This window comes from Eptesicus fuscus, chromosome 11, assembly GCF_027574615.1.
Source record: "Eptesicus fuscus isolate TK198812 chromosome 11, DD_ASM_mEF_20220401, whole genome shotgun sequence".
NCBI lineage: Eukaryota > Metazoa > Chordata > Mammalia > Chiroptera > Vespertilionidae > Eptesicus > Eptesicus fuscus.
Genome location: NC_072483.1, coordinates 53,836,397 through 53,848,631, shown reverse-complemented (window position 1 = coordinate 53,848,631; position 12,235 = coordinate 53,836,397). Strand labels below are relative to the sequence as shown.

Below are 12,235 nucleotides of genomic sequence, written 5' to 3'. Positions count from 1 at the left end.
AACACTGAAATCAAACACCTAATAGATTTTTAAATGTATTTCAAAGGCATTTAAATCCCTGTGCAATTGATGCAGTGTCTTTGGGGTACAGAACTTACTCTCAATCTTTCTTACCCACTTGGGATAGAAGAGCAGCTTGTAACATTTGAATGTTTAAAATAATGGCTAAACAGGATTAGAACTACTATGTGTGTCCATATATTTTAAAATAAAGGCCAATGGCTTACTTTGAAGTTATTACAATTATTTTTTTCATCTTTTTGATCTTTTAAATATTTATTTTCTGTTTTTCCTGCAGGTGGACCTGTAATTGATTTACCTCTAGAATATACAGAAGTTGTCAAATACAGAGCAGGTACATCTGTGAAACTCAGAGCTGGCATTTCTGGCAAACCTGAGCCTACAATTGAGTGGTATAAAGATGATAAAGAATTACAAACCAATGCACTGGTGTGTGTCGAAAATACCACTGACCTTGCGTCTATACTCATCAAAGATGCAAGTCGCCTTAATAGTGGAACCTATGAATTAAAACTAAGGAATGCCATGGGCTCAGCCTCAGCCACCATCAGAGTACAGATCCTCGGTAGGTACTGAATAAAGGCCAACATCATATTTTGTTGGCCTAAAACTTGGTAATTTTAAATAATAGCCTTTTTAAAATTACTAACATATTATTTTGTTCTTTCATTGACAGACAAACCAGGACCACCAGGTGGACCAATTGAATTTAAGACTGTCACTGCTGAAAAGATGACTCTTCTCTGGCGGCCTCCAGCGGATGACGGTGGTGCCAAAATCACTCACTACATCGTGGAAAAGCGTGAAACAAGCCGCGTTGTGTGGTCTATGGTGTCTGAAAACCTAGAAGAGTGCATCATTACAACCACCAAAATTATCAAAGGAAATGAATACATCTTCCGGGTTCGAGCCGTGAACAAATACGGCATTGGTGATCCACTGGAATCTGATCCAGTGGTAGCAAAGAATGCATTTGGTGAGACTTGATTTCATTAAAAAACTGAAATCCAAAACTGAAATATTCTAAAACTAAATATAAGATAGTCTGTTAGCTCGTAAATGCTTTCTTAGAATGACTTTGATTTTCTTTTGTATTATATCTCTTCTCATTATCATCCTCTTCACAAGGTGGAAAATATAATAAATGAAGCTAATATTCTTAGATAAGATTTGAAGATTGAAAGGTAGAATATGTCAGTAATGTCAATCCTTTGAGTTCATCTTTCTTTTCCTTTCTAAATAGTTACACCAGGGCCTCCAAGCATACCAGAGGTGACAAAGATAACCAAGAATTCAATGACCGTTGTCTGGAACAGACCAGTTGCAGATGGTGGTAATGAAATAAGTGGCTATTTCCTTGAGAAACGAGACAAGAAGAGTCTAGGATGGTTTAAAGTCCTAAAGGAGACTATCCGTGACACCAGACAGAAAGTGACAGGACTCATAGAAAACAGTGACTATCAATACCGAGTTTGTGCTGTAAATGCTGCTGGACAGGGTCCATTTTCTGAACCATCTGACTTCTACAAAGCTGCTGATCCTATTGGTAAGTGCTCATAAATGCAGCATCTTCACCCATGTCTTTTTTGATGTCACTGAATTGTACATGATTATGTAACTGCTATGTGAATGGCCATTCCAGATCCTCCAGGCCCACCGGCTAAGATAAGGATTTCAGATACAACTAAATCATCCATCACTCTTGCCTGGAGTAAACCTGTCTATGATGGGGGCAGTGCTGTTACTGGTTATGTTGTCGAGATGAGACAAGGAGAGGAAGAGGAATGGACTATTGTCTCTACCAAAGAAGAAATCAGAACTACAGAATATGTGGTATCTAACCTGAAACCTGGAGTCAATTATTACTTCCAGGTGTCTGCTGTAAACTGTGCTGGGCAAGGAGAACCTATAGTAATGACTGAACCTGCACAAGCTAAAGATATACTTGGTATGTATCTACTGGTCTGATTGCATTTTTTTTATTAGTGTACCTTCAGTAAATCATTTTCTTGCTTTAAAATTCATTGTATATGTCCATTTTGTGTCTACAGAGGAACCAGAGATCAACCTAGATGTGGCTTTCAGAACCTCTATCATCGCTAAAGCGGGTGAAGATGTACAAGTATTTATTCCCTTTAAAGGCAGACCTCCACCTACTGTCACATGGAGAAAAGATGATAAGAATCTTGGCAGTGATGTCAGATACAGCATTCAAAACACTGATTCATCTTCATTACTCATTATTCCTCAAGTTACTCGCAATGATACAGGAAAGTATATTCTCACAATAGAAAATGGAGTTGGTGAACCAAAGTCTTCAACTGTGAGTGTCAAAGTGCTTGATACGCCAGCCGCCTGCCAGAAACTACAGATTAAACATGTTTCTCAAGGCACAGTCACTCTGTTCTGGGATCCTCCTCTCATTGATGGAGGATCTCCCATAATTAATTATGTCATTCAAAAGAGAGATGCCACCAAGAGAACATGGTCTGCAGTGGCAAACAAATGCTCTAGTACATCCTTTAAGGTAACAGATTTGTCAGAGAAAACACCATTCTTCTTCAGAGTTCTTGCAGAAAATGAAATTGGAATTGGGGAACCCTGTGAAACCACAGAGCCAGTGAAAGCTGCTGAAGTACCAGCTCCTATACGTGATCTCTCAGTGAAAGATTCAACAAAGACATCAGTTACCCTGAGCTGGACCAAGCCCGACTATGATGGTGGTAGTGTCATCACAGACTATGTTGTGGAAAGGAAAAGTAGTACAGAACAAACATGGTCACATGCTGGCATTAGTAAGACATGTGAAATTGAGGTTGGCCAACTTAAGGAACAGTCAGTCCTGGAATTCAGAGTGTCTGCCAGAAATGAGAAAGGACTGAGTGATTCTGTCACTATTGGGCCAATTACAGTGAAAGAACTTGTAATTACACCTGAAGTTGACCTGTCAGATATCCCTGGAGCACAAGTCACTGTGAGAATTGGGCATAATGTGCACCTCGAATTACCTTATAAAGGAAAGCCCAAACCATCTATCAGTTGGTTGAAAGATGGTTTGCCATTGAAAGAAAGTGAAAATGTTCGTTTTGATAAAACTGAAAACAAAATTATTTTCAATATTAAGAATGCCAAAAAGGAGAATGGAGGGAAATACACAATTATTCTTGATAACGCAGTTTGTAGAAACTCGTTTCCCATCACTGTCATCACACTTGGCCCACCATCAAAGCCAAAGGGGCCCATTAAATTTGATGAAATCAAAGCTGACAGTGTCATCATGTCATGGGATGTGCCTGAAGATGATGGAGGAGGAGAAATTACTTGTTACAGCATTGAGAAGCGAGAAGCTTCACAAACTAATTGGAAGATGGTGTGCTCTAGTGTTGCCAGGACGACTTTCAAAGTTCCTAATTTAGTCAAAGATTCTGAATACCAATTTAGAGTGAGGGCAGAAAACAGATACGGAGTCAGCCAGCCACTTGTCTCTACCATTATTATAGCAAAACACCAGTTCAGGATTCCTGGCCCCCCGGGAAAGCCAGTTATATACAATGTGACTTCTGATGGCATGTCACTAACTTGGGATGCTCCAGTTTATAATGGTGGTTCAGAAGTTACTGGATTCCATGTTGAAAAGAAAGAAAGAAATAGCATCCTCTGGCAAAGAGTGAATACATCACCAATATCTGGAAGAGAGTATAGAGCTACTGGACTAATAGAAGGCCTGGATTACCAGTTCCGTGTATTTGCTGAAAATTCTGCCGGCCTAAGCTCACCTAGTGACCCAAGCAAATTTACCTTAGCTGTTTCCCCAGTAGGTAAGTGATTGAGTTTTATTCAAATATATTTAATTCAGTAACTGAATGTGTTGGTAACAAATAAATAACACTGCTTTTCTTCCACGTATCACCTCACCTTCTCTCATAATATATGTATATTACCACTAAAGAACTGGTCAAGTAAAGCAAGGCGGATAATTTCAAATCAGCCTGATAAAGTACTTTAAAGTTCTTTTTAAAGATTATAATACAAAAAAAAATTGAAATGGCTAAAATGAGCTTGTGGGATTTGTTCACTTTATTTTTCTTCCATAGATAATTAAGAGTTGATTACAGAAATAATGATGCATTTAATTTCCATATAATTTTTTAGACCCACCTGGCACTCCTGACTACATTGACGTCACCCGAGAAACCATCACACTTAAATGGAACCCACCGTTGCGTGATGGAGGCAGTAAGATTGTGGCCTACAGCATTGAGAGACGGCAAGGGAGTGATCGTTGGGTTAGATGCAACTTTACTGATGTCTGTGAATGTCAGTACACAGTCACAGGACTTAGTCCTGGGGATCGATATGAATTCAGAATAATTGCAAGAAATGCCGTTGGAACTATAAGTCCTCCTTCACAGTCTTCTGGCTTTATCATGACAAGAGATGAAAATGGTAAGTATTTACAACTGATTTTCAATAAGGCTAAGAGCATTCACATTTTTAAAAAATACTTTCTGGTCCTTGGTCTGTAAAATGGGAACAGGAACACCATTTCATACAGATTATCCAAAGTTGTTATGTAATGAATTAGATTGTCTACCTTTCAGATGAAGAAAAGGAAAAAAAAAATGTAATTGGCATCAATTCTTTTTACCATGTCTATTATTTCACTCCATTCCCATATAAAGATGGGAATTTTTATTTAATAGCATGCAAGTGGAACTGCATTTTTAGCTTTGTAATTTCAGTCTTTTGTAATAAATTTAAAAAGCTCTCAAGAAAAACTGTCCCTCTTTACTGAAGTTCCTAGAAATACAGCATACATCAGTAGCACAGTCATCAGCTTGCCTGAGCACAGCCAGTAGCCTCGTACAGGAACTCATTTGAATATGCAGCAGTACTAGGAAGTAAATGATCTGTAAATGCTTCTCTTTTTGTAAGTCTCAATGCAAGATTAATAACATGACAAACATAACAAAGGAGATAACCACGCAAATGTCTAACTCCATAGTCTACATTCTCAATTACCCATCCTACTTTCAGAATAGCCTTTGGTAATACAGAATGAGTATTAACCCTTCCGGGCTTTATGATATGATGCTAATGAAAAACAATGTTACATTGATCAGACCATCAAACCTCAGAGGGAAGGTAGGGGAGGGTGGGGGTACGGGGGAGAGGTCAACCAAAGGACTTGTATACATGCATATAAGCCTAACCAGTAGACACAGACACCAGGGGGTGAGGGCATGAGTGAGGGGGGTGGGAGGGCAATGGGGGGATAAGGACATATATGTAATACCTTAATCAATAAAGAAAAAAATTTAAAAATTAAAATTAAAAAAAGTTTTTTAAAAGAAAAACAATGTTAATTTATATCATTATTAAGCCAAATTAATATATATTATTTCTATTTCTTTTTTAGTTCCACCAACAGTAGAGTTTGGCCCTGAGTACTTTGATGGTCTCGTTATTAAAGCTGGAGAGAGTCTTAGAATTAAAGCTTTGGTGCAAGGACGACCAGTACCTCGAGTAACTTGGTTCAAAGATGAAGTAGAAATTGAAAAGAGGATGAATATGGAAATAACCGATGTCCTTGGATCCACCAGCCTCTTTGTTAGAGATGCTACTCGGGACCATCGTGGTGTATATAAAGTGGAAGCCAAAAATGTATCTGGCACTGCAAAAGCAGAAATTACAGTGAAAGTACAAGGTACTTCTAAAATAGCTTCTTATTCTTAACATTTTCAGGACATGGATTAGAGCCGTGGTCGGCAAACTGTGGCTCGCGAGCCACATGCAGCTCTTTGGCCCCTTGAGTGTGGCTCTTCCACAAAATACCAATGGCCTGGACGAGTCTATTTTGAAGAAGTGGCATTAGAAGAAGTTTAAGTTTAAAAAATTTGGCTCTCAAAAGAAATTTCAATCGTTGTACTGTTGATATTTGGCTCTGTTGACTAATGAGTTTGCCGACCACTGGATTAGAGGAAGGCCTGATTGCATTTGAATGGACAAGGAAAAAGGAACTAACTGTGTAACTAACTATCTTTTTCTTACAGATACACCAGGAAAAGTAGTTGGGCCAATAAGATTCACCAATATTACTGGCGAGAAGATGACCCTGTGGTGGGATGCTCCACTCAATGATGGCTGTGCTCCTGTAACTCACTATATTGTTGAAAAACGGGAAACCAGCAGACTTGCTTGGGCACTAATTGAAGATAAATGTGAAGCCCACAGCTATACTGCCATTAAACTAATAAATGGCAATGAATACCAATTCCGTGTTTCTGCAGTTAACAAGTTTGGTGTTGGCAGGCCACTTGATTCTGACCCAGTGGTTGCTCAAATACAATACAGTAAGTGTCCATTTTTATGAAGTGGTAATGTGTCATAAGATTAACTTCCAAGCAAATGTGTCTAATTGGTTTATTTATTTATTCATTCATTTCTCTGTTCTCCTTTTACAGCTGTTCCTGATGCCCCGGGCACTCCAGAACCAAGTAACGTAACAGGCAATAGCATTACCGTGACATGGGCAAGGCCAGAATCAGATGGTGGCAATGAAATTCAACAGTATATCCTTGAAAGGAGAGAAAAGAAAAGCACAAGATGGGTAAAAGTGATCAGCAAACGACCAATCTCTGAGACAAGATTCAAAGTCACTGGTCTAGTAGAAGGCAATGAGTATGAATTCCGTGTCATGGCTGAAAATGCTGCAGGAATAGGACCTGCCAGTGATATCTCAAGACTAATCAAATGTAGAGAGCCAGTCAGCCCACCAGGTGCTCCCACTGTGGTCAAAGTGACAGACACATCAAAGACAACTGTGAGCTTAGAATGGTCTAAGCCAGTGTTTGATGGAGGCATGGAAATAATTGGGTATATTATTGAAATGTGCAAAGCTGGCTTAGAAGACTGGCACAAGGTAAATGCAGAGGCATGTGTGAAAACAAGATACACAGTCACAGATCTAGAAGCAGGTGAAGAATACAAATTCCGGGTTAGTGCTATCAATGGTGCTGGAAAAGGAGACAGCTGTGAAGTGACTGGCACAATTAAAGCAGTTGACCGGTTAACAGCTCCTGAGTTAGATATTGACGCAAACTTCAAGCAGACTCATGTTGTTAGAGCTGGGGCCAGTATCCGCCTCTTCATTGCCTACCAGGGTAGACCAGCTCCTACAGCTGTGTGGAGCAAACCCGACTCTAACCTTAGCATTCGGGCTGATATCCATATAACGGACTCCTTCACCACCCTCACCGTGGAAAACTGCAACAGAAATGACGCAGGGAAATACACCCTTACTGTGGAAAACAGCAGTGGTAGTAAGTCAGTCACATTCACCGTCAAGGTGCTAGACACTCCAGGGCCACCTGGCCCGATTACCTTCAAGGATGTGACCCGGGGGTCTGTTACACTGATGTGGGATGCCCCTCTCCTTGATGGTGGTGCCCGAATTCATCACTACGTGGTAGAGAAACGAGAAGCAAGTCGCCGTAGCTGGCAGATTATCAGTGAAAAATGCACTCGTCAAATCCTCAAGGTTAATGACCTGGCAGAAGGCGTTCCGTACTATTTCCGTGTTTCTGCAGAAAATGAGTATGGCATTGGTGAACCCTATGAAATGCCAGAACCAATTGTAGCCACAGAACAGCCTGCTCCACCTAAGAGACTTGATATCGTCGACACAAGCAAATCCTCTGCAGTCTTAGCTTGGCTGAAACCAGACCATGATGGAGGCAGCCGAATCACTGGCTACCTGCTCGAAATGAGACAAAAAGGATCTGAATTCTGGGTTGAAGCTGGTCACACCAAACTGCTGACCTTCACAGTTGAACGCCTGGTTGAGAACACTGAATATGAATTCCGTGTGAAGGCCAAGAATGACGCTGGCTACAGTGAACCCAGGGAAGCCTTCTCTTCAGTCATTATCAAAGAGCCTCAAATTGAGCCCACTGCTGACCTTACTGGAATTACCAATCAGCTCATAACTTGCAAAGCAGGAAGCACATTTACCATTGATGTGCCAATCAGTGGTCGTCCCACCCCCAAAGTAACATGGAAGCTGGAAGAAATGAGACTTAAGGAGACAGAGCGAATGAGTATCACCACAACAAAGGACAGAACCACCTTGTCTGTAAAAGAAAGCATGAGAGGTGACTCTGGAAGATACTTCTTGACCCTGGAAAATACAGCTGGTGTTAAAACATTTACCATCACAGTTGTGGTCATTGGAAGGCCAGGTCCAGTAACTGGCCCCATCGAAGTCTCATCTGTCTCAGCTGAATCATGTGTCCTTTCATGGGCTGAACCTAAAGATGATGGAGGCAGCGAGATTACTAATTACATAGTTGAAAAGCGTGAGTCAGGTACAACAGCTTGGCAGCTTATCAATTCCAGTGTCAAGCGCACTCAGATTAAAGTCACTCATCTCACAAAATACATGGAATATTCATTCCGTGTCAGTTCAGAGAACAGATTTGGTGTCAGCAAGCCTCTAGAATCAGCACCAATAATTGCTGAGCATCCATTTGGTAAGAAAAACAAAAATCATATTTCAACATCTTTAGTATTAAATATTTCCCCTGAATTTTATAAAATTGTATTCATATTTAATACCTTTGTTTATATTTAGTTCCACCAAGCGCTCCTACCAGACCTGAAGTCTACCACGTGTCAGCCAATGCCATGTCTATTCGTTGGGAAGAACCCTATCATGATGGTGGCAGTAAAATCATTGGCTACTGGGTTGAGAAGAAAGAGCGTAACACCATTCTTTGGACGAAAGAAAACAAAGTGCCATGCTTAGAGTGCAACTACAAAGTGACCAATTTGGTAGAAGGACTGGAATATCAGTTCAGAACATATGCACTCAATGCTGCAGGTGTTAGCAAAGCCAGCGAAGCTTCAAGACCTGTAATGGCTCAGAACCCAGTTGGTATGTGTCAAAATTTAAGGGTACATTTGTTTTTTATTATTATCATCATGATCATTGGTACTAGTAGAATTCAGGATTGCATTTTTAAACTTTATTTCTGTATCTCTTCCAGATGCACCAGGAAGACCAGAAGTGACAGATGTCACAAGATCAACAGTGTCCCTGATTTGGTCAGCCCCAATATATGATGGAGGCAGCAAGGTTGTGGGCTACATCATAGAGCGTAAGCCAGTCAGTGAAGTTGGAGATGGTCGCTGGCTGAAGTGCAACTATACCATTGTCTCTGATAATTTCTTCACTGTGACCGCTCTCAGTGAAGGAGATACTTACGAATTCCGTGTATTGGCCAAGAATGCAGCAGGCGTCATTAGCAAAGGATCAGAATCTACAGGCCCCGTCACCTGCCGAGATGAATACGGTAAAAAATACTCAATGTTCTCCCTTTAAATTACCACAATGTATGTGTAAATAAACTGTCATATATTCATTTATATCTGTTTTGTCTATGACAGCTCCGCCCAAGGCTGAACTGGATGCCAGATTACAGGGTGATCTGGTTACCATCAGAGCAGGCTCAGATCTTGTTCTTGATGCTGCAGTTGGTGGCAAACCTGAACCCAAAATCATCTGGACCAAAGGGGACAAGGAACTAGATCTCTGTGAAAAAGTCTCTTTGCAGTATACTGGCAAACGAGCAACGGCTGTGATCAAGTTCTGTGACAGAACTGACAGTGGAAAATACACCTTAACAGTGAAGAATGCCGGTGGGACCAAGGCCGTGTCTGTCTTGGTCAAAGTTCTTGGTAAGCATGTCAGATGTTCTTCTATTTTTATAGCATTTTCAATGGTGAGCAGAAGGAAAGGTCTTCATCACTGTTTGTCATTACACCTGTTTCAGATACCCCCGGCCCATGTGGAAATCTCACCGTCAGCAGAGTGACGGAGGAGAAGTGCACGTTAGCCTGGAGCCTTCCTCAGGAGGATGGAGGAGCAGCAATAACTCACTACATTGTGGAAAGGCGCGAGACCAGCAGGCTCAACTGGGTGATTGTTGAGAGCGAATGCCCAACCCTATCCTATGTGGTTACCAGACTCATCAAGAACAATGAATACATATTCCGAGTGCGGGCAGTAAACAAATATGGCCCTGGTGTGCCTGCTGAAACACAGCCAATTGTAGCCAGAAACTCTTTCAGTGAGTATTAACACTTTTAAGCCACTTGGTAATTGAAATGTAATGGGCTCAAGGGGAGAGGAGGACAGTTATATCAATGGCGACTTCATGCAATTCTGATTATTCTTATTTCCATAAAAATGTAAACAGCTATCCCATCGCAACCTGGCATACCTGAAGAAATTGGGGCTGGCAAAGAGCATATCATTATTCAGTGGCTGAAACCGGAATCTGATGGTGGCAATGAGATCAGCAACTACCTAGTGGACAAACGTGAGAAGAAGAGCTTGCGCTGGACACGTGTCAACAAAGACTACGTGGTGTATGATACCAGGCTGAAGGTGACTGGCCTGATGGAGGGTTGTGCTTACCAGTTCCGGGTGACTGCAGTGAATGCTGCTGGCAACAGTGAACCCAGCGAGGCTTCCAACTTTATCTCCTGCAGAGAGCCGTCATGTGAGTTCCAAGAATCACACATAAGCCTAATGCCTACCAAAAGTGTATTATAAATAATTTCCCAAAATGCCACTTCCAAGGACTTGCAGAATTTATGAATGGTCTACAAAAGCATATGCTTATTAGAAGGATTTTAAATATAGTCTAAATCAGAAAACAAGTTAACTATTACTTCTGTTAAGTTAGCAATAGTTGAAAATGGTTGCAGTGATTTCCAATCTATGAAAAATAAAGTATATTACAAGGATGTATTTTATAAATCTTCTAAAGAATTGAGAAAATGCATTGTAGTGATAACAGCTATTGATAAGAAAATGCATTGTAGTGATAACAGCTACTGACAAGAAAGAAGACAACATCTCTTTTAAGCAGAGGCTTAGCAGAACATGGTTTCTAGTACTTTCATAAGTACCCAACAAAATAATTGTCACAAGAGCTTCAAAAGGAAGTAGCAAATCCCTGTGTAGAATTAGAGCACAAGAACTAAGGAATAAATCACTGGGGCTGAATAGGGGATGTAGAAGAAACTGATTCCTGTATTCATTGTCACCTGTAGAGGAGACAAATGATATTAACCCTGTGAAAGCTGAGCAACTAAAAGAAAGTCCCTGAGAATGGATACTTTAAACAGTGAGCTTAGCTAGAACACAGCCACAGAGCTAGCCAAAGTAGCAGGAAAGAAACATCTACCTTTCCAAAGAAGTTCAGTTATTAAATAATAATAATAGTGATAATATAACAGACAGTGCTTTCCTATAATATCTGAAAAGGCCAGTTACAAAAATTATCTTGGTGAGTGTGGACAACAAAAAATAATGCCTTTGTGACTCTTGAAAACCAAAAATACAAATCTCAAAACTTTCTTATTTATATAATATCTGCATCCCCTTTTAAAATCCTATAGATACCCCTGGACCACCTTCTGCTCCAAGAGTTGTAGATACCACCAAGCACAGCATTAGTTTGGCATGGACCAAGCCCATGTACGATGGTGGCACTGACATCATAGGATATGTTCTTGAGATGCAAGAGAAGGACACTGAGCAGTGGTACCGTGTGCATACCAATGCCACAATAAGAAATACTGAATTCACGGTGGTAGACCTTAAAATGGGCCAGAAGTACTCCTTCCGAGTTGCTGCTGTGAATGTGAAGGGTATGAGTGAATACAGCGAGTCAACTGCCGAAATTGAGCCGGTGGAAAGACTAGGTATTTATCATACAAACTTTTAGGTGAATTATTTTCTCATCACACCTGTTCATGAAGTAATTAAGTTTTGACTTTTACTTTCCAGAAATACCAGATCTTGAGCTTGCAGACGATTTAAAGAAGACTGTGACTGTCAGAGCTGGGGCCTCATTACGCCTGATGGTGTCTGTATCTGGAAGACCACCTCCTGTCATAACATGGAGCAAGAAGGGCATTGACCTTGCAAACCGGGCAATTATTGACACCACTGACAGCTACTCTTTACTTATCGTGGACAAAGTTAACCGGTACGATGCTGGAAAATACACCATTGAAGCCGAAAATCAATCTGGCAAAAAATCAGCAACAGTCCTTGTTAAAGTATATGGTAAGTATTTGTCTGAAAATTGATGATGCTGTGAATAGAGTCTCTAAAAAGATACATCTGTCACCTCTCTAG

General features: G+C 40.6%; 1 protein-coding gene across 1 annotated transcript in view; it reads left to right on the top strand.

Annotated features, from left to right (window-relative positions):
• TTN (titin) overlaps positions 1-12,235 on the top strand; it is a 281,117-nt gene that overhangs the window by 249,813 nt on the left and 19,069 nt on the right. The window contains exons 281-296 of the mRNA XM_054723165.1: positions 299-586; positions 698-997; positions 1,265-1,567; positions 1,664-1,969; positions 2,073-3,839; positions 4,174-4,467; positions 5,441-5,728; positions 6,075-6,374; positions 6,486-8,552; positions 8,654-8,956; positions 9,069-9,374; positions 9,469-9,759; positions 9,855-10,151; positions 10,281-10,586; positions 11,491-11,796; positions 11,882-12,163. Of these exons, the coding sequence (XP_054579140.1) occupies positions 299-586; positions 698-997; positions 1,265-1,567; positions 1,664-1,969; positions 2,073-3,839; positions 4,174-4,467; positions 5,441-5,728; positions 6,075-6,374; positions 6,486-8,552; positions 8,654-8,956; positions 9,069-9,374; positions 9,469-9,759; positions 9,855-10,151; positions 10,281-10,586; positions 11,491-11,796; positions 11,882-12,163 (8,004 nt within the window). The remainder of the gene's footprint in view (positions 1-298; positions 587-697; positions 998-1,264; positions 1,568-1,663; positions 1,970-2,072; positions 3,840-4,173; positions 4,468-5,440; positions 5,729-6,074; positions 6,375-6,485; positions 8,553-8,653; positions 8,957-9,068; positions 9,375-9,468; positions 9,760-9,854; positions 10,152-10,280; positions 10,587-11,490; positions 11,797-11,881; positions 12,164-12,235) is intronic.